This window comes from Vulpes lagopus, chromosome 1 (assembly GCF_018345385.1).
Source record: "Vulpes lagopus strain Blue_001 chromosome 1, ASM1834538v1, whole genome shotgun sequence".
In the NCBI taxonomy this organism is placed as follows: domain Eukaryota; kingdom Metazoa; phylum Chordata; class Mammalia; order Carnivora; family Canidae; genus Vulpes; species Vulpes lagopus.
The window spans coordinates 73,937,531-73,959,506 of NC_054824.1; the positions used below are offsets into that span (position 1 = coordinate 73,937,531).

The following is a 21,976-nucleotide window of genomic DNA, read 5'->3' on the forward strand; positions in this document are numbered from 1 at the left end:
GAGAAGCAGGCTCCACGCAGAGCCTGACGTGGGACTCGATCCACGGTCTCCAGGATCACGCCCTGGACTGCAGGCGGCGCTAAACCTCTGCGCCACTGGGGCTGCCCAAATAATAGGTTTTCAAGAAATGGTAGCTCCTGTTATCATTTCCATCACAAAAAACAACTAGTTTGCAACGATATAGTCGAGGAACCTCTCATGGTTTCCAGAACACCTGGCGAATAGAACATAGTCCCGACACAGTCGGACAGCAAGAAAATAAAATCTACAGGTAGAAAACTGTCATTCTACTATAGTTTCTTACAATGTGCTTACTGTACTAAAAAATATTTGTGAATGTCTAGGGGAAAATAGTGCTTCTTTTCCTCAATATTCAATTTATTCTTAACAATCTTTCATACCACTATATTGATTTTAAAGAGGATCACTGCTCAATTTCAGACTGAAAAATGAATAAACAAAAAAGATGATAACAAAAGGATTAAGTAGAAGTGATACTAAGAAGTTGAAAATAAAATCTACCTTGGCTAACTGAACACTAACATATAACTTTCTCCAAAGTAAAATCTAACTTGAATTCTAGACTCATTTTTTAAAACACTCCAATGCCCCATCAATGAGGAACTCATGACACGATGAAAACAGTTTTCATCCTACTAAGCATTGTCATTTTTCATGTCTTATTCCTGAGGTAATTACTTACTTCCTGAACCCAGAAATGAGAATTTGCCTGTGATTATAGTTTCAAGACAGTTTGCAGAAAACAGCCAAACAAATGAGTTACTAAAGGTCTTACCTTTTCTTCACTGTTGAACAGCTATTTCTACAAATATAAAGAGTATGTGGATACATTCTCAGAACTCAAAATGACAACACCAAGAACAGAAGTCTATGTGGCATGAACGTATATATACACATATGTATAAGCTTAAATTCCCCAAGGTGGATTTAAACCAGTAAGAATACTTCAACATTCTAAATTCAAAAAGCAGATATAAATGTTATTTTGTTTATATATCAGAGGTATAACGAGCTAATAAGTTTAGTTAGGACACTATATAGTTTAGAAGTACTCTGATTGGATCCCATTAAAAAAAGTTATTCAAAATAATAGGCACATTCTTCTAACAGCAAAGAATTCTCCCACTTTTTATTTATTTTGACATATTGGTATTTTCATAAACTTGCAAGTGGAAGATAAGCTCTTCAATAAAAGCCATTTCATATACACAATATACAGAAATTATTTTAAAAGTCTGTTCATATAATGAGTTCTTTTGGTACTGACAAAAAATTAAGATACAAATAATTGACTAGAAATGAAACTATCACTAAGATACACAGGAGCTACACTTCATTTCAGGAAAAAAATTCAGATCTTACTGTGTTAGAAGAATAAAGCACATTTGTTATAGTTTACATTATCATATTCCCTTAAAGCAGGGACTATTTAAAGTTTTTAAATTAAAAAGTATTCAGGATTACTTCTGTCTGTACATTCAGGAACTATCATATCACTGGTTACACACAATTCTCTCATCATGCAAAAAATCTGTTGTTTCCTAAGGTCTAATCAAGTCAAACAATAAACTAGTTACAGCAATTTATTTAGCAAGCTGTAAATCAAAGAGGTGCAGAAATTCCACAGTTGAATTGTGTTTCCTGTCTATACGACGGCTGCTCTTTAATATTCTCCATGTATTAGAAGAATAGGCATTGATAGTCAAATAAAAATTTCATTGTAGCAGCAAATGATAGAATATATGAGAGAAGGAAGAGTTCCTAATTTCAAGACAATCTTTATGATCCTTTATAAAGGTAAAGGACGATGTGTGTATATGTGGAAAGGAGTAAGAAACAAAGGCAGGAGGTTAAGACAGGTGTACAAAGGGAATGTTGAGACTGTATCAGAACTTTATTTATTTAAAAAACTGATCTCAAAGTCTGCCCATCAATTGTACAAAAAACAGTCAGAGCAGATGTTAGTGCAAGTTTAACCTGATAATTTATTTGTGAAAAAAGCTAGTTTTGATGAGGAAAAATTCAATCCTGCCCCTGTAAACAAAGAAATTCAAGGGGAATTTTAAAGATAGTAGGCCAGAAAATGCAACAGTTACTCTTATAATCCTTTTCAATTAAACAGACAAATCAAGTTGAAGATACATGTTAAAATACTTTTCGCATTGAGTATTTACCAGCTTATATACTCTGTTATTCCAACTGGACTTTGATTTATTTTTATTTATTTTTTCTTTTTTTTGGACTTTGATTTAAAAAAAAAACAAACAAACAAAATACCTTTTTATAAGAGCTATCACACCTAGAAGTGAAGAAAATAAATTAGATCCCCCCAAAAGATATTATTTTAACCTCTAAAGCATAAAAAGCTATATAATATCTTATACAAATTAACCAGTGTTCTTACAAAAAGTAACGCAGTTTAGGACTGATGATATTATACTATATTTGTGGTGAAGTACTAGGCACAAGAATATATGTATCAATTAGGCATTTTCAGTCTAATTAGTCTCTAAAGTCATTTAATTCTTGGCAATATATAATAATTGGTATGCATTTTGGTACTTAAGTCATGAATTGTTGAGAACAAGAAGCAGTGTATTATAGTAACAGGGTCTGTATCTGACAAACAATTACAGTGTTGAACAAATCTTTTCTACGAACTCTGTGATTTGTTTTGCAGTTGGTCACTTGTAGTAGATCCTGCAAAGATAAAAGAAAAAAAATCAACATAATTTATTGTGTACTGCCAACTTTGGAACTACCTGAGCTAAAGTCCTCTTTTACTGCCATGGATGATAAATATAGAAATCTAATAAACAAATAAGGTATATTTGATGTAGGCTGATTAGTTTGACATAAAAGAACCTGTATACTTCCTAAATATTTTAAAGAGCAGAACAAGAGTGTCTGCTTGGTGATGGGACAAAAGGTTTCAGACTGAACATTTCTGTGAATAAATCACAATTAGACAGTTAACTCAAATATCCAAAGTTATAAAAAGATTTCAAAACAAGAAAATATTTCCGTAAGAGTCTAAACATACTACTTTTCTTTTTATAAAAACAACAACAACAAAAAAAACAGAGGAGAATGACAATGCTCATAAAGTAACGGGCTACATAGAACCTGGATATTTTTTAAGGCTCAAAACGACTACAGGAGAAATAAGGAGCTTACTTCCCTAAGCCTTTTTACATAGTCTTTACTATCCTTGTGGACTTTATGATGCTAAATAAAAAAATGTCTCCATTGAAGAAAAATAAGGCACTGAGCTAACACAAATTTTAATCATTTATTTTTTTTAATTATCTTTTAAAGATTTTATTTATTTATTCATGAGAGAGACAGAGACACAGGCAGAGGGAGAAGCAGGCTCCATGCAGGGAGCCTGACATGGGACTTGATCCCTGGTCTCCAGGATCACACCCCAGGCTGCAGGCGGCGTTAAACCGCTGAGCCACCCAGGCTGCCCCCAACTATTATATTTAAAAGAAAAAAATGTATTTATGTACTAAATGTGTGAAATCTAGTATCTTACCAGCAATGACAGACAAAAGGCCAAAGTTATTTTTCAAAAGCAATGGCTTAAAAATAAAAAGCACACAAAAAAAACAACGAAATCTGTGGCACCTAGGTGGCACATTCACTTAAGTGTCCAACTCTTGGTTTCGGCTCAGGTCACATTCTCAGGGCCATGAGATCGAGCCCCACGTCAGGCTCTGCACTGAGAGTGGAATCTGCTTAAGATTCTTTTCCCCTCACCCTCTGTCTCCACCTCCAATCAATCAATCAATCTTAAAAAAAAAATCCTTTTAATCTTTGACACAATGGTACTGGTACAAATTTGCAGCAAACAAGGGACATTTCTAGTGTTTTTTTTTTTTAAGATTTTATTTATTTATTCATGAGACACACAGAGAGAGAGAGAGACACAGGCAGAGGGAGAAGCAGGCTCCACGCAGGGAGCGGGATGTGACTCTACCCAGCCCTGGGCCGAAGGCAGCGCTAAACTGCTGAGCCACCCCGGGCTGCCCCATTTCTAGTGTTTTTGAACAGAGTCACTAAAAATCAATATTGAAAGTCCAAGCAGAAATTTATGAAAAGTTGTAACCAAAGAAACATTCATTTTGAATACATCAAAATAAATCAAGAGGGAGCCTGGGTGACTCAGCGGTTTAGCGCCTCCTTCAGCCCAGGGCATGATCCTGGAGACCGGGGATCGAGTCCCGCATCGGGCTCCCTGCATGGAGCCTGCTTCTCCCTCTGCCTGTGTCTCTGCCTCTCTCTCTCTGTGTCTCTCATGAATAAATAAATGAAATCTTTAAAAAAAAAAAAACAAAAACAAAACAAAACAAAAAAACCAAAATAAATCAAGATACAGGTAAATAGGAAACAAAGATAGATTAAGGTATGTCACCTAAAAATGGATAAATTTTAAAAGAGGGAGAGAGAGATATATGACAATAATTACTTGAAATGAAGTTTGTTCACTTAAATATAAGCTAAAAAAACTATGGTGAATAAAACTGAAGTGAAATGCTATATATATGAAACAAAATGAAAGGCTAATGTATAACATGGAATAAAAAATATTGTAATTAGGATATTTTTTTTTTAATTTTTTTTATTATTATTTATTCATGATAGAGAGAGAGAGAGAGAGGCAGAGACACAGGCAGTGGGAGAAGCAGGCTCCATGCACCAGGAGCCCGATGTGGGATTCGATCCCGGGTCTCCAGGATCGCGCCCTGGGCCAAAGGCAGGCGCCAAACCGCTGCGCCACCCAGGGATCCCTGTAATTAGGATATTAAATGAGGCACAGAGTCATCAGATTCTATCACAGAATCATTCATATTTTATATGTTCAACAAAACAATAATATAATAATGATCTACTTTCCTAAGACTTAAGCATTTGAGGCACCACAAATAAAGTAAGTTACATCTCTAGTTTGCAGGACAAAGCATTAGTTTTCAAGTACAAAGAGTAGGTAAATGGGAATAAAATGTGCGTTAGCAATAAAGAAGATTCACCTTCATTAAATACCAGAATTAAAAATAAATAAAATCTATTAGCTATGATGGATCAGGAGTTGGCAGATTGTAAGGACTGACTGTCCCAAGACTTAAAAACAGGGGATCCCTGGGTGGCGCAGTGGTTCGGCGCTTGCCTTTGGCCCAGGGCGCGATCCTGGAGACCCGGGATCGAATCCCACGTCGGGCTCCCGGTGCATGGAGCCTGCTTCTCCCTCTGCCTATGTCTCTGCCTCTCTCTCTCTCTGTGACTATCATAAATAAATAAAACAATTAAAAAAAAACAAAAACAAATAAAAATCAGGGCAGCCCAGGTGGCTCAGCAGTTTGGCACCACCTTTAGCCCAGGGTGTAATCCTGGAGACCCGGGATCGAGTCCCATGTCGGGCTCCCTGCATGGAGCCTGCTTCTCCCTCTGCCTGTGTCTCTGCCTCTCTCTCTCTCTCTTTGTCGCTCATGAATAAATAAATAAGAATCTTAAAAAAAAAAAAAAAAATCAGACATATTTTGTCAATCCAACAGTCAAAAGAATCAACATTAGAAAGAAATTACACACTTTGTACTTGAAAAGATGGTAAAAAACAGATCTTGTTTTATTAAAAATACTCTTCTTTAAAAAAGTTTAAACCTTAATTTAGATAAAATATAATCTGAAACATCAAAAACAAAACACAGCTTAATGTGAAGACAAACAAGGGCGCCTGGGTGGCTCAGCGGTTGAATATCTGCCTTCAGTCCAGGGTGTGATCGTGGAGTCCCGAGATCAAGTCCCACATCAGGCTCCCTACATGGAGCCTGCTTCTCCCTCTGCCTGTGTCTCTGCCTCTCTCTCTCTCTCTCTCTGTGTCTCTCATGAATAAATAAAATCTTGAAAAAGAAAAAAAAGAAAAAAAAGTAAAGACAAACATCACTGTTTAAGCCAACTAAACAAAAAATCCCAGCCATATACATATGGTCTTCAATCATATCAACTCTGGGCATAAAAACTTTATTTTGAAATTGGCCAAAGGGGTTGAAATTTTAGAAAGTTTGGCATAATAAATTAAGTCAATATCAAAAATTTTTTTCTAAGGCTTTTCAAACGTGTAAAGCAAAAGAAAGTTGTTATTTAGGCACAAAGAATCACAAGTGTCTCAGTGATAATTTCAGAAACATCTAACCTTGATTTGACTCTTCTGTGTTCATGCTTTCTTCAGCTGCAGTCTCTGACATTTCTTCATCTTCCTCTTCATCATGTAGGTCTTTTGAAATTAATTGTCTAGCTAATTTAATATTCAGTCCTTCATTGTAGTGAAGCTTCCTTTTCATTTCAAACTGTCGCTTTTTTTCTACAAGATACAAAAAGTAGGCTTAGGAAATAGCTCAATGATTAGCAAACTACAGCCTGCATCTGTTTGGTAAATAAACTATTATTGGGGGGCACCTGAGTGGCTCAGTCAATTAAGCATCTGCTGTCAGCTCAGGTCATGATCCCAGGGTCATGGGATAGAGCCCCACATCAGGCTTTTTGCTCACTGGGGAGTCTGCTTTTCCCTCTGTCTCTCCCCACCACTCATGCTCTCTCTTCCTCTCTCTCTCCCCCAAATAAATAAATAAAATCTTAAAAAAAAAACACACACACACACAAAACACCTTATTTCGAACAAAATCATGTTCATTTGTTTCTGTAATGCTTATGGCTACTTTTGAGCTCAATGGTAGGGTTGAGTAGGTGCAATAGAGGCCATGTGGCCCATAAAACCTAAAATATTTACTATCTTGACCTTTACAAAAAAGTTTGCACACCTCTGCTTTAGACAGTTCAAGTACAACTTAATGGGAAAATAGGAATAAATACCATTGGTAGTTATATCTGTGAAGAAAATTTAAAGACATAAGAAAAATCTCCAGAAAGAGTTGAATGGGGAAAAACAAGCTATGTAATACCATATACATGTCAAGTAAAAAGTCTGCAAGCATGGGTATGCATACACACAGAAAATAAGACTCAAAAATTAACAGTGTTTATTCTGGATTGGGACACCTGGGTGACTCAGTGGTTGAGCGTCTGCCTTTGGCTCAGGGTGTGATCCTGGGATCCAGGATTGAGTCTCACATCAGGCTCCCTGCGTGGATCCTGCTTCTCCCTCTGCCTGTGTCTCTGCCTCTCTCTCTGTGTCTCTCATGAATAAATAAATAAAATCTTTAAAAAATAATAATAATAGGGGATCCCTGGGTGGCGCAGCGGTTTGGCGCCTGCCTTCAGCCCAGGGCGCGATCCTGGAGACCTGGGATGGAATCCCACATTGGGCTCCCGGTACATGGAGCCTGCTTCTCCCTCTGCCTGTGTCTCTGCCTCTCTCTCTCTGTGACTATCATAAATAAATAAATTGAAAAAAAAAATTAAAAGTATTTTTTTAAAAATAAAAAAATAAAAAATAAAAATAAAAAAAATAATAATTCTGGGTAAAGGAACTGTGGGGTAATTTTAGTATTTGAGCCTTCCATTTTTTTTTATTTTTTTTTTTATTTTTATTTATTTATGATAGTCACACACACAGAGAGAGAGAGGCAGAGACACAGGCAGAGGGAGAAGCAGGCTCCATGCACCGGGAGCCCGATGTGGGATTCGATCCCGGGTCTCCAGGATCGCGCCCTGGGCCAAAGACAGACGCTAAACCGCTGCGCCACCCAGGGATCCCGAGCCTTCCATTTTTATAATTAACTAAAATTCCTTTAAAAATTCTTATCAGCAAAATAAATTCTCATTATCCATTAAGAAACTGCCATGATTTAAAACACTGCTAGCTAAAAACATAACCTCATTCCCTAAGTAATTTTAAGGAAAAGCTGTTACAACAAACAGTGAAGTAATCCTAGATTATTCTTTTATTTATAGTCTTCACCAAAGAAACATAAGGTTAGCAGCAAATCAATATAACTGATCATGTATGTATTTTTTAATTGATCATATTTTATTAACAGCACTTAAGGACTACTAACAAAGAAATAGTTCTAAGATTTTAAAATTTCTTAGATCAGTAAATAAAAGGGGGGGTGACATAAAATTGCCAAGTATTTATTTTCTCAAACAAGAGGATTAAAATTCATTTATCATAGTTTTATTATAGTATTCATGAAAGTACTTTAATGCCACAAAAGCATGGAGAAATCTCTGAATAAGGCTACTCAAAGTACTCTCAATCTCCTTTAATTTAATTCCAAGTTTTTATAATCATCTGTAAGTATAAATGACTTACACTTATTTATGTTTCAAAAGCAGACATTTATAGTTCTTGTTAATACTGATCAATCACTTTTCAGCCTCTATTTGGGTTGGGAGAAGAAAAGTTCTGAGACCACCAACCACCATCTCAGTATTATTCCATAAACATTTGTTTCAAACCAAGATCTTGCCAGGCATCTTTCTTCTCTGCTTATGAATTATTTTTGTAATCTGTTTTACTCTTTGAGAACTTCATACGGTAGAGGGAAGTCAAATTGAAAAAAAGAGGCCAGTAAAAAGACCAAATCCACATGACATCACATAAATTTTTAGTGATGCCTTTCAAGTATTCAAATGATATAAAAACCAGTATTAAGAAACAAACAAAATGGTTTTACAAACTTCAGTAACAAAGTAAGTCATGGAGATGTCAAGAAAAACATAGGGAATACGATAAAAAATACTGTAATAACACTATATGGTGACAGTGACTATAGTTATGATGAACATTAAGTAATGTACAGAATTGAATAGATGTTATACATCTGAAAACTAACGTAACATCAATTATACTTCAATAATAACTTTTTTCAATAATAAATTTTTAAAAATGGTTCTAATTGGGCAGCCCGGGTGGCGCAGCAGTTTAGCGCCGCCTTCAGCCCGGGGTGTGATCCTGGAGACCTGGGATCGAGTCCCGCATTGGGCCCCCTGCATGGAGTCTGCTTCTCCTTCTGCCTGTGTCTCTGCCTCTCTCTCATGAATAAATAAATAAAATCTTTGAAAAAAAAAAATGGTTCTAATTGCCTCCAATACCAGATCTATTCACTAAAAAGGTAACACTTTTTATCATTACAAAGTAACATATGATAGAAACTTAAAAAAAAAACAAAAAACACTTGATTTCCTCAGGCAGAAATAAACATCTTATGACTTCAGACTTTTTTCTAAAAAGTTTTCTAAAAATAACTCCTAAAAAATAAAAAAATAAAAAATAAAAAAATAAAAATAAAAATAACTCCTATCGGGCAGCCCCGGTGGCTCAGCGGTTTAGCGCCGCCTGCCGCCCAGGGTGTGATCCTGGAGACCCGGGATCGGGTCCCACGTCGGGCTCCCTGCATGCGGCCTGCTTCTCCCTCTGCCTGTGTTTCTGCCTTTCTCTGTGTGTGTCTCTCTCATGAATAAATAAATAAAATCTTTAAAAAATAATAATAATAAAATAAAAATAACTCCTTTTTATATATGCTATTTTTTCATTCACCATATAGTCACAATTACAGAAGTCCCAGTTTGCCCAGGGAAGGTTCAGTTTATGCCTATCATCTGAGAAAGTGTATGACCCTTTCTTTTACCATAAAGAGATCCAGAGTCTAGACAATAAGGTACATGAAGATACAGTAAAATTCTGCAATGTACATAAAAGATTTATCTAATTTTTAAATGGTTACAATGCACTGAGTTACCATTTAATTCTCTATTCTTGGGTCAAAGATTTCTAATCTCTTCCTGTATATTTTCAATGTTTTATAGTTTTTATAGTATACACATACATGTTATGTTTTGGTTCTATTCTCTTAATATGAACTTAGTCAGAAATATTTACAAATTGGAACAGACTCTGAGAAACTGACTGCTAGATCAAAGAGTGTCATTTTCTTTTACACCTTTTGGCTCATATATTCAACTGCCCTCCAGAAAAGCCAAGCCATTTTTCATGCCCACCAATAGTATATGAGTAATTTATTTTTCCACAGTCACACCCAAAGAGAAACTCATTTTTTCTAATCTTTGTTAATCTGAAAGTAAAGACAGAGACCATAATATTGCTTATTTACGTATGTATGTACGTACCTACGTACGTATGTATGTAGGCCACATGCTCAACCAATATAAGTGGTTGAACTCACAACCCTAAGATCAAGACCTGAGCTGACATCAAGAGTCGGCTGGTAAACCAACTGAGCCACACCCAGGCATCCTCATGATGCTGTTTTAATTTGCAGTTTCTTATTCCTAGGAGTTGACATTACAGTATTTCTCTCCTGTGAATAGTATTTATAGTCTAAGAAAATGATTTCTTTTTTATTCTAAGAGATGCTGAACTTGGTTTTGCTTGTTATAGATACATTTTAATTTTAGAATATTCAAATTCTTTATGTAAGTTTAAAATACACAATATATTCATTTTGTAGAATGATGGTAATACAAGTGGTCTTAATCTTCTTTATTCATGTTCATTTATCTATAACCTTGTATGGCAGAGCAACATACTACAAAGAGTACAAGGACATTAAGATTTTAGGCTTGGCTCTAACAATAATCAACTCTCCAGGTAAATTTCACAAGTGAATTACTTTTTTTATACTTTGTTTTACTATTCTGTAAAATAATGGAGAATACACCAATTATTTAAGTTATTAGAAGTTATTATTTACTAAACACAATATGATGGAATCAGTGTTAAGTGCTTTAGATTCTTTATCTCATTTAATACTCACAATACCTCTAAATAATTTTATAGTTCCCAACTTGACATGAAGAAACAGGCTCAGAGAAATTACAAATGAGACAAGTGACCTATACCTGGAGTACCAACTTATATTTGTCTGACTCTACAACCAATATCTTAATTGTTATACTATCAATTACAAGATAATTTTTTCTAAGCATTTCTATCAATAAACAAGGACTTTCAGATATGTAATTGTGTAAAAGCAATAAACACCTACAGGAGTAATTCTACTAGTAGGAATAGAACTTTTGAAATTGTAACCAAACTGTTCCCCCTGCTGGCCAATTCAGAGAATTACAATTTTGGGGGGGAATCCCTTAACAAATACTGACAATACAGGCTAATAATAAATTACTGTTCTCATTAGATCATATTTTTACGAAAATAATTAAAAAAAAAAAAAAAAACAACGCTCCAGGGCAGCTCCGGTGGCTCAGCGGTTTACCGCTGCCTTCAGCCCAGAGTGTGATCCTGAGGATCCGGGATCCAGTCCCACGTCGAGCTCCCTGCATGGAGCCTGCTTCTCCCTCTGCCTGTGTCTCTCTCTCTCTGTCTCTCTGCCTCTCTCTCCCTGTCTCTCATAAATAAATAAAATCTTTAAAAAATAAAAATTAAAAAATTACAAACCAGCTCCAGAAACCACTTATATTTCAAACTGTTTTCAAGGGTCTTTGGGGTATATTTTTGGATACTAAGTTAGGAAGTCATTGAGGGTACAAAACATAATAAAACTTGGGATTAGACTATATGTAAAATTTTTTTCTCTTGTACAACAATAACACTCAGAGCATTACAGTTTGTTGAATAAGCTATACTCTGAAGATGACAGACAGGAGTAGCAAATTATATCTTAGGAGTTACACATGACAAAGATCCTGACAACTAGCAAATATTCAGAATCGCAGTTCTAAAGTTTTTGAACTTCTTTATAGTTACAGGTAACATCCAAATTTCACCCACATTTCAAGTCTTCAGGCACACTACTAACTCTTCTTCTTTTTTGTGAGGGTGTGTGTTTTTCTTGCATCTTTTTTCCTATAAATAGGCTTGGTTTTTCCTTTTATTTATTTATTTTTTTGGGGGTTTTTCCTTTTAAAAATTGTTTAAGAACTATATAATTTTATTTTTTGAAAAGACTCTACATTCTACATGGTTCAAAAAGTGGAAAAAGCAAGAAGGTGAAATCTCTTCCTTTACTTCTTACCTCCACAGACAACCACTGTTACTTATAAAAACAGAAACCATGAGTAGCTGGCAATGCCTTAACTGTATGGGCTACAAGAGGATCTTCCAACCCTGTTGAGAAGGCTCTTTTATCTCCTTGCCTATGACATTACTGGTTTTTTTGTTGTTGTTCAATGGGACCTATAAAAGATCTTCACTCTACATCTGATCATCTTGGTTCACTTGGTAGACTTCATCACTATTTTAAAACAGAAAAGCACAAGCAACTGGAAATTAGCTCTTATTACTATCCATTTTAAGATCATCCAAACACTCAATGACTCTAAAAGCATTAATATTTACTGAGCATCTATTCTATAACAGATAGTAACAAAAAAAAAGTAAAAAGAAAGAAGCACCTATAATTACTTAAAGGATAAATTAACATCTTTTCCCAAATTCTTAAAACCAAGGAGGGTGATGTGTGTATGCAGGGGAGAAGGATGCTGCTATCCAATAAACCCATAGAAGTAGAATCTGAATTCTAAAAATGTTGCTCCCTAACCTTCCATCATCCACTTCCTCAAAAGGAAAACCACTTGGCAATCTTCAAATAATAGATTTATTTTAGCAAAAATTATTAGCACACTGCTGAGAGCAGTAAAGGAAATCAACTACCTTGTTCTTCAGGTGAGAGGTCACTATCTTCATCTTCACTGCTTTCTTGTTCATGAACCCGATACTTTGGCTCCGAGCCTTCAGCAGCAGCTAATCTATACAACAATCATTTACAAAGAAATCAACACTGAATTCTTTTATTGAATGTCTCATTCATTCAACTCTTGAGTCTCATAAAAACATTTAAAAGATCATTAATATGCCAGTTATAACCTGATGAGGAAAATAAAAAGCAAGAAAGTAGGAATGAGTATAGAAACCAGTAAGCAAAAAGAACAGTGGAGAATGACAGAAATCAGTGTACAACAAAGAAATAGAGCTTTTTGTTTATTAATCCACTTATTTTGCCTTTCTTATTTTGAATTTTTTAAAGTTTGTTTATGTTTACATAATCTCTAGGTAGCTAGAGAGTCCTATGAGGACTAGTCCTCATAGGTAGTCCTATGTCCTAGTCCTCTAGGTAGCCCCAAGAGTCCTATGCTCTTCTGACTGAGCTAGCCAGATGTTCCATCTTACTTCAACCTTTAAAACATAGGATGTTAATTTAAATAAAAACAAAAACAAAAATCACTAAAAGCACAGGGATTTGACATAAGGAATCTGTGTACCAGGCTCTAGTACTCTAATCTTTCTGCTACCTGCATACTTTGATTTTAATCTAGAAACAAGACTGCAAAAGTTGCTATGAAAAACCCAAATAAATTTGGCTCATGCTTTTTATTTACATGTGTACAAGTATAGCAGAATACCTTTAATTCTGTCCAGTTAAAAACAAGTAAAACTGTGTAAGTGAAAATACTTCACAGTCATTAGTACTTACTTCTTAGCTAAGATATCTGGAGTCAGGGTTTCAGTGGTTTCTGAATCACTTAATGCATCTTCATCATCACCTACCATACTAGAAGAACAAGCACATTATAATTAATACCTGAACTATAATGTTTCAAGCAGAAAACAAGGTGTAATAATAATAATCCTATTGATTTAGTTATAATATCAACCTATTTATAGCTCTGTTGTCATCTTCCAGGCTTAATTTTAAATTGTTTCTATTCCACGCAAGTATCTGAAAATACAGCACCAAGAAAATCCTCCAGAGGATTTTAAAAAACCACTACTGCAACCATGAAAATAAATACTAAGAACTTGAATCATTTGTAAAAAATAAAAATACTTCAATTATTCCATCTAGTGAGAAGGAACAAATATTTGGAAAATAAAACAAAACCATTGTCTGGTTTTAGAATATGTATTTAAGGCTAGGTAGAATACCATAATTAGATCCTAAAGACCTTATTCAGGACACATTTAAAAGCTATTGGCTTTCCCAATCTACCCTCTAATAAAAAATTTTCTCCCCACTTAATTGCAGACCCCGGGCCATATTTAATGCTCAAGCCACTGAAAGGTGTATAAAAGCAGAAGTCACCTATATCCTGGTTAGTTTAGGAGACATGTTAAATAAGTGCTACAGTTTAGATGATGCTTTTTTTTCCATGCAAAGCTGAAATAAACTCATTTATATTATTGGATATAATTAAACAGAGCAGAATAAAATAATCTATCAATTTGTAGAAATTTTAATGACAACTCTAGGTTATAAAATTTATAGACAAATTATGTGTGTGAGTATATACAAACATACAATATATAAAATCATTAATAACTTCTGTATACTAACTGTGAAATTCTTAGATAATATAACATGATCTATTAAAAGCATCCTCTTCTATTGAATAAAACTCTTGAAAGAAATTGGTAAAACTGAGCACTAAATTATTAAAAGCTGGGCACATGTATCGGTACATACATAGTCTCAATTACTTAGGAACCAAGTAACTTTGGCAACTCCCAGAGGAAGGAAATGCATAAGGTAAAGGGGGGGAGGGAACAATACCAAGTAAATACCATTCAGATTTGTTATATTTTAAATATAAACAGTCTAAAAATAATGCCTATGACTATTTTTTTGAGTCATGTTCAATGTTAATTCTTTTAGGATAGAGATTTCCAATCAACACAGACAAGGAAGGGGTTTTTTGTTTTGTTTTTTCAGTTCAACTGTTTTATTTCATTCAAGAGACGTATTTCTTTTCTTTTTTTTTTTTTTAAGAGACCTATTTCTTTAGTTGGTTGGGCTTAACCAGTAGATAGTTATCTTTAATTTTTTCTTTTTTTACACGGTGCATTTTAAAACCAAAACATACACAAAAATTCAACTAAACATGGCCAGGATAACTTTTAGGTATCTTTTAATTCCCAAGGGGAGATGATCGTAACAATATTTCATAGAAAATCCCCATACAAAGGTAGATGCTTCTCTTTGTTTCACCCTCATGGGGAGATGACCATAAGCAGAACGTACCAAGTCTGCTATAGTATCACTCTATCTTTAGGTCCCAGGATGCTAAGCATCACATGATACCCTTGTCATCTTTGGGAGGATGGAAGAAATCTATCTACTACCATTACTGAAATGGAAGAAAGCTCTAAGTGTGGGTTCTGGCACAATAAGAGCTTTAATATATGTTTTAAAGTATATTTTTGTAATTAGAAGAAAAGTAAGGGTATAAATTTTTCATAAATGATATGTCTATTTCTCCCCTCAAGCTTTATTAGTATTGAGTTTCAGCACCTGTACCTATTCCATTATTTCTACCTTTGTCAAAATCTTTGTTTGTTCTTGTTTTTACTGTTTTTGCTATCAAGTTATAAGTTATCTCAAGTTATCTTCCAAAGTTTTCATTCACTGATTCAAAATATAGACTTTCATAACTCTACTTTAATAGTAACTCTTGGATTTATATTACCTTCCTTCATAGACAAGGCATTTCATTCCTGGAAATCTTTTTCTTTTTTTATTTTATTTTATTTTATTTTTTTTTTTTTAATTTATGATAGTCAGAGAGAGAGAGAGAGGCAGAGACACAGGCAGAGGGAGAAGCAGGCTCCATGCACCGGGAGCCTGACGTGGGACTCGATCCCGGGTCTCCAGGATCGCGCCCCGGGCCAAAGGCAGGCGCCAAACCGCTGCGCCACCCAGGGATCCCTGGAAATCTTTTTCAATGCAAATTTGGGCATGATTGTATTGGGTATTTCTACTACTTAGAATCTGTATCTTTTCATAATGCTTACTGGTACATTATTTTTGTCTTCATATTAATTATTGCCAAACACTATAATCTTACAATTCATTAAAAAAATTCTGGAAGATTCAAAACTGCCAATAATCATAACGTAATTATCAGAAATTCAATATTATCTCATTTTAAAAATAAGGACATAGAATAATAATAATGACCACTTGGTCTTTGAATGGGTTAAAAAAAAAAGCTGTGAAGTTATCCTTTTCTGCAGAGATTAAGCCCCTGATTTCTTAGAAAGCAAACAAGCCCAATCCTCAGATCTTCCTTTTTATAAATAAGATTATTTTAAGGAAGGCAAAAGTTACTAATTTGTGTGCATCATCAGTGGCTAGGGACCACTCAGTTGCTACAAATAAACACTTACCACTACTATAATGTACAAAATAGATTCCCAATTTTTTTTTTTTTAAAGAGAGGGGGGAGAGAAGGGAGGCTGGGGGAGGGGCAGAGTGAGAGGGAAAGGGAATCTTAAACAGGCTCCATGCCCAGTGTAGAGCCTGATTTCATGACCCTGAGGTCATGATCTGAGCCTAAATCAAGTCAGGAGGCTTAACCGACTGAGCCACCCAGGCGCCCTTAGATCTCCCAAATTTTATTTTATTATTTTATTTATTTATTTTTTTAGATCTCCCAAATTTTAAAGTTATATATTACAGAAATATGCAGTTGGTTATTGATTAGTGCTCGGGTAACAAACATAAAATCAAACAAAAACTTAAACCAGCTGTTACCTAGAAGCTCATAGGAATGCAAACTGGAAGTAAAAAAGGAAGGATGCCTACAAAACATTACCTATGGTAAGGAGTGCTAGGTTCATCTATTTTCATTAAACCATAGTCTTTGTCTGCTGGATGATATGTTGCCAGGATGTTCATTTCATCCCACTTCTGGGATTTTTTACTAAAATTAAAAAGAAAAAAATTTCCTCAGTGAAGTAAAAGATAAAAAATGTACACATCTAAAATTGACAAACATCCAAATCCCACAATTCAGCTATTTGCTAGCTTCTATTTTTATATATACTTTCTTGGAAAAGAAAATGACATAGGGTAAAAGCCGTAAGTAATTACAATCAAATAAATATTTTATAGAATACTTAGTGCCCACATATTAAAAACACCCTATTCAGAATTTTTACCAGACACTCAAGACACCATTACATTATGACATGCTTAGTCTTCATCTGGCCTATAGAAGTAATAATAGCAAAATTACTTATACACTACATGATCTCAGTAGTTGAAAATTTTTCATCTACTCTATATTGGTAACAGTTTAATAAATTATGAGATTTTTCCACACCCCTGGCTTGGGGTGCTTCCGTTCCCATTTCTGTTGTCATGGCAGGGCACCAGGCTTCCAATCTGGCCTGCTCACCCCTGTCTGGTGGTAGAGACAATGAGCCTGGAAGATCAGAACCTGGCTGGGTTGACCCTCCTCCTGATGGGTCAGGAATCAGGCCAGGGGTTGAGCCAGGTACTGAGGTGTGGGGGATTTCCCTGTGCCCTTCTGCCGTATGAGTTCTTTGAAAGGATGGCCTACTGTGGACCTCAGGTTGGAGTGGGGTTAGTGCCCCAAAGTGGCCTGGAGGGCCACCAGGGAGCCAAATAGCTCAAGTGGAGAGCGACTCTGAAGGGGCCTCCCCAACCCCTGCCCAGCCCAGCGCAACTCCACTTGGGGCTGTAAAGCCGGATAAGGAGAAGATGGAGCAAAACCCTGAGGAATCCCAGGACATCAAATCTCTGTAGGAAGGCCCTTGCTGCAGAAGTGGGTGGGGGAAGCTGACAACAACAAAAATCTACAAGAGATATGCAAAGCAGAGACCCTTGTGCAGGCCTGAAAGAGAAAGCTAACAAGGATCGAGAACCAAGTGAGAGGCAACCTGGAGAACACATGCCTGCAGTGCCTGACACCTACCCTGCAGCCAATCAACCACAATGCCCAGCAGCTCGGGCTTGAGAAGGATGTGGTCTGAGCATGGTTCTGCAATGGTTGGCAGAAGGGCAAACAATCAAGCAGTGACCATTAGCAATGAGAGGATTCTGAGGCTGCTGCGTGCCCTTTCTCAGGGGTACCAGGGTTCCATTTGGGTACCCCAAGCTATGGGGCCCCTCACTTCACTGCATTGTACTTCTCAGTCCCTCTCCCTGAGAGTGAAGCCTTTCCCTCTGTGTCTGTCACCACTCTGGGCTCTCCCATGGGTTAAAACTAAGATGCCAGCCTTTCCCAGGAATGGGGGCCAGAGGAAAGGGGAGAGCCAGTGAGAGAGGACCTGGGGCTTGGGGATTAAGTTCTTCATTCACCAAGAAAGGACTCGGGAATGCAAAGGTTGTGGCGGCAGGCAATTTGGAGGGAACTGGTTGGAGGGAAGGTGAAGTTCAGGGATGCTCTTGTTTTTAATCCCCACATCACTCAAAACTTTCTTAAAGAAGGCTGCGACACACACACACAAAATAAATAATTTTTTTTAAAAAAAGGACAAATACTTCCTTCACCTAATTTTTTCAGAGCTATCCAAGAAACAATCAAAAGAATTAGAACATAAAACTACAGGGAGGGGCAGCCTGGGTGGCTCGGCACTGCCTTCAGCCCAGGGCGTGATTCTGGAGACCTGGGATGGAGTCCCACATCGGGCTCCCTGCATGGAGTCTGCTTCTCCCTCTGCCTGGGTCTCTGTCTCTCTCATGAACAAATAAATAAAATCCTTAAAAAAAAAAAATAAAGCTGATAGAATCAGTATATATAGATTAAAAAAAATAAAACTACAGGGAATACCTCATTAAATTTAAATACCATCAATAAAGATTTAGATTGCAAACAAAATTACAGTTCAGTTTTTTTAATCTAGAAAAATAAGAATGTGCTAAGAAATGGTACATTCAGGTTACTTGAGATAAACCTACTTAAATAAAAATGTGTTTTATGAACATCCATATTAATATCCATTCAACAAAATATTTACACAGCTTTTAAGGTGCTAAGTAATTAGATGACTTAATTACAAACTTTTCAGATCTACTCATTAAAAAGGACATCAAAGATCTTTCTGCCAACCAACAATATTTTGCTACGTGTACAGGTCGGTTGCTTACTTGAAAATAAAACTACTGTAAGAATCAATGTAGGGCAGGCAGCCCCGGTGGCTCAGCGGTTTGGCACCGCCTTCAGCCCAGGGCATGGTCCTGGGGTCTCGGGATCCAGTCCCATGTCAGGCTCCCTGCATGGAGCCTGCTTCTCCCTCTGCCTGCCTCTCTCTCTCTCTCTCTGTCTCTCATGAATGAATAAAGTCTTAAAAAAAAAAAAAAAAGAATCAATGTAGAGTTTATACATATTCACATCTTTTCTGCATTTGCCCACATTGGAGGTTTTACCGTAGATATTTTTAATCTTCCTAAATCTACCAACACCCAGATTCTGAAATGCTCTTGAAAAATGACATACTTAAACCTTAACACCATATTCCCTTCTCCATGCCCTGAGCCATCTTAAAACTACAGGTGCCTGCTCCTGACAGGTGAGCCTTTTACATTCTCTTGCTTTCTTCTCCAAAGTATTCAGTGTCCCTATTTCAGACCAAGCACTTTTTTCTTCTTCATATTTTATCGCAGTAAAACATGCATAACATAAAATTCACCATTTTAACCATCTTTAAGTGTATAGTAGTTCTGCAGCATTAAGCGCATTCACATTGTTGTGAAACCACCACCACCACCATCCATCTTCAGGCCTTTTTCATCATCCCCAACTGAAACTACCCGCTGAACACTAACTCTCTATGCTCCCCTCTCCTAGCCCCAGGCAACCACCATTCCATTTTGTTTCTACAAATTTAACTATTCCGGATACCTCATATAAATAGACTCATACAGCATTTGTTCTTTTGTGACTAGTTTATATCACTTAATGGCTTCAAGGTTCATCTGTGCAGTAGCACAAATCAAAATTTCCTTCCTTTTCAAAGCTGATTAATATTCCACTACAGACTAAGTACACTTCAACTACAACTTCAGGTACCTACCCTTTGTTTTATCAAGAGGCAAAGGTTGGTCCAGACATACTCCACAAGTGACAGAAACTACAACTCCCACTTTTCCCCAAAAAGCAGTCAGAAGTTACCTAATGTCTCCTCACCACGAAACAGTCAAAATCTTAAAAGCTTGTTAAGAAGCTAAAAATCAAGACATATCAGTCATTAACTGAAACACAGAAACAAGATTTATTCGTTTTTTTCCTCTTTCTAAACTCAGCATGGAATGGACCTGAAATTTCAACTAATCAAATTTAAATCTTACTAGACTAAAAAACAAAAACAAAAAACAAAACAAAAACACTTGAGTGAACTAAACTGGGAAAATTAAACCCTCTTTATAATATTGATTTCTTTAGGTGTGTAGCTGCTGAGTTAATACATAATTGGTCTTGTGGCAGTAAAAAAAAAAAAAAACAAAACACAACAACAGCTTAACTGGGAGATAGATGTTTAAGGTTCAAGTTCTAGTTACCTTTCACTAGTCCTGTGACTACAGGCAAGTCCAACAAACACCCACTCTTGGGCTATATTTACTCTACATGGAAATCATAATATGGGAGTTTTAGTAACAGCCTTTATTACAATACAGGATTGTTGTGAGAATCAACTGAAATAATGTCTGTGAAATCAAATTATAAAAGTACCATACAAAAAATAAAATAAAAATAAAATAAATTAAATAAACAAATAAAAAAAGTACCATACAAACATAAGAAGGTTTTAGGACTTTAAAATCTAAAGTTTTAGGTTAAAATTCCTGAAACTATCTCACTTAGCACTGCAGAGAATGGGTTGAGAAAGGTCATTCTGAAGAAATGTTTATTTATTTTTTTCTCTGGAAGGACTTCTTGCTTTTACTGATATCTATTTTTTAAAAAGTCTGCTATATGGTAATACAGTATTTTATTTATTCTGTTCATTACTAATATTTAAAAAATTGGTTTAAAAGAACCAACTTACTTTTTTTTAACATTTCAATATGGTGTGTAAGAATCAAAATAATTATAGTTAAAATCATTACATCAAAAACTTAAATGCGTGTAATGTGAGTCTGCATACAATTTAGTTTTTGGCATAATGTTCTTTGGTTGCAAGGAAGAATATCTGGTTTACTTCACTAATAGGAATATCCCTTAATGCTGGGATGGTCTTGAAGAAATGTTTAAAACTGCTTTTGTACTGAATGCCTTCCACCTTGCCATGCAAAATTCAGAATGAATTTTTCTAAAAAGCAACCAGTTTCGTATTCAACTAAGTCTAGTTTCAGACACTTGGCTAACTAGTTCTTATCTACAAATTTCTGTGATATTTCTGTGATATTTTAGAAAGCTTTGCTTTCTAAATGGCTAGGTCTACTCACGCTATATAAGGAAACTCATAGTGAAGAGATACATTTCTTTTTTTTTTTTTTAATTTTTTTTTATTTATTTATGATAGTCACAGAGAAAGAGAGAGAGAGGCAGAGACACAGGCAGAGGGAGAAGCAGGCTCCATGCACCGGGAGCCCGATGTGGGATTCGATCCCGGGTCTCCAGGATCGCGCCCTGGGCCAAAGGCAGGCGCCAAACCGCTGCGCCACCCAGGGATCCCAAGAGATACATTTCTAAAGATTTTATGTATTTACTCACGAGAGACACAGACAGAGAGAGAGGCAGAGACCCAGGCAGAGGGAGAAGCAGGCTCCATGCAGGGAGCCCGACATGGGACTCAATCCCAGGGCTCCAGGATCACACCCTAGGCTGAAGGCGGCGCTAAACGGCTAAGCCCTAGGCAGCCCTGGGCTGCCCTAAAATACTTTAAAAGAGGCATAGTTGGATGGCTCAGGGGTTGAGCGTCTGCCTTCGGCTCAGGGCATGATCCTGGGATCAGGACTGAATCCCATAATGGGCTCCTTGCGGGAAGCCTGCTTCTCCTTCTACCTGTATCTCTGCCTCTCTCTCTGCGTCTCTCATGAATAAATAAATAAAATCTTTAAAAAAAAAAAAACTTTAAAATATACACATATTAATAACCTTGTTAGGTACTCCCTAACTTCAAAATGAAACAAGTTATTTCCTAAATGATGTTAACAATACTGAATTAAAAATGGAAACTTCTTATCATTACTGATTAAGATAGAAGAATGATATAGGTCATTAGGAGTTGAAAAGGCTTCTCTAATGGGTGGAAACCCAAATATTCCATATA

General features: G+C 36.1%; 1 protein-coding gene and 1 pseudogene across 2 annotated transcripts in view; one reads left to right on the forward strand and one right to left on the reverse strand.

Annotated features, from left to right (window-relative positions):
- Positions 1–554: 554 nt before the first annotated feature.
- Positions 555–21,976, reverse strand: part of PPP1R2 (protein phosphatase 1 regulatory inhibitor subunit 2) — a 29,056-nt gene continuing 7,634 nt past the window's right edge. The window contains exons 2-6 of one of the 2 annotated variants that reach the window (XM_041770466.1): positions 16,552–16,659; positions 13,434–13,511; positions 12,611–12,708; positions 6,215–6,382; positions 555–2,721 (exon numbers count right to left, since the gene is read on the reverse strand). In XM_041770466.1, coding sequence (XP_041626400.1) covers positions 2,675–2,721; positions 6,215–6,382; positions 12,611–12,708; positions 13,434–13,511; positions 16,552–16,659 — 499 coding nt within the window. In that variant the 3' untranslated portion in view covers positions 555–2,674. The remainder of the gene's footprint in view (positions 2,722–6,214; positions 6,383–12,610; positions 12,709–13,433; positions 13,512–16,551; positions 16,660–21,976) is intronic. The other variant, XM_041770476.1, reaches the window with a different exon arrangement.
- On the forward strand, positions 16,683–18,403 carry LOC121499614 (annotated as a pseudogene).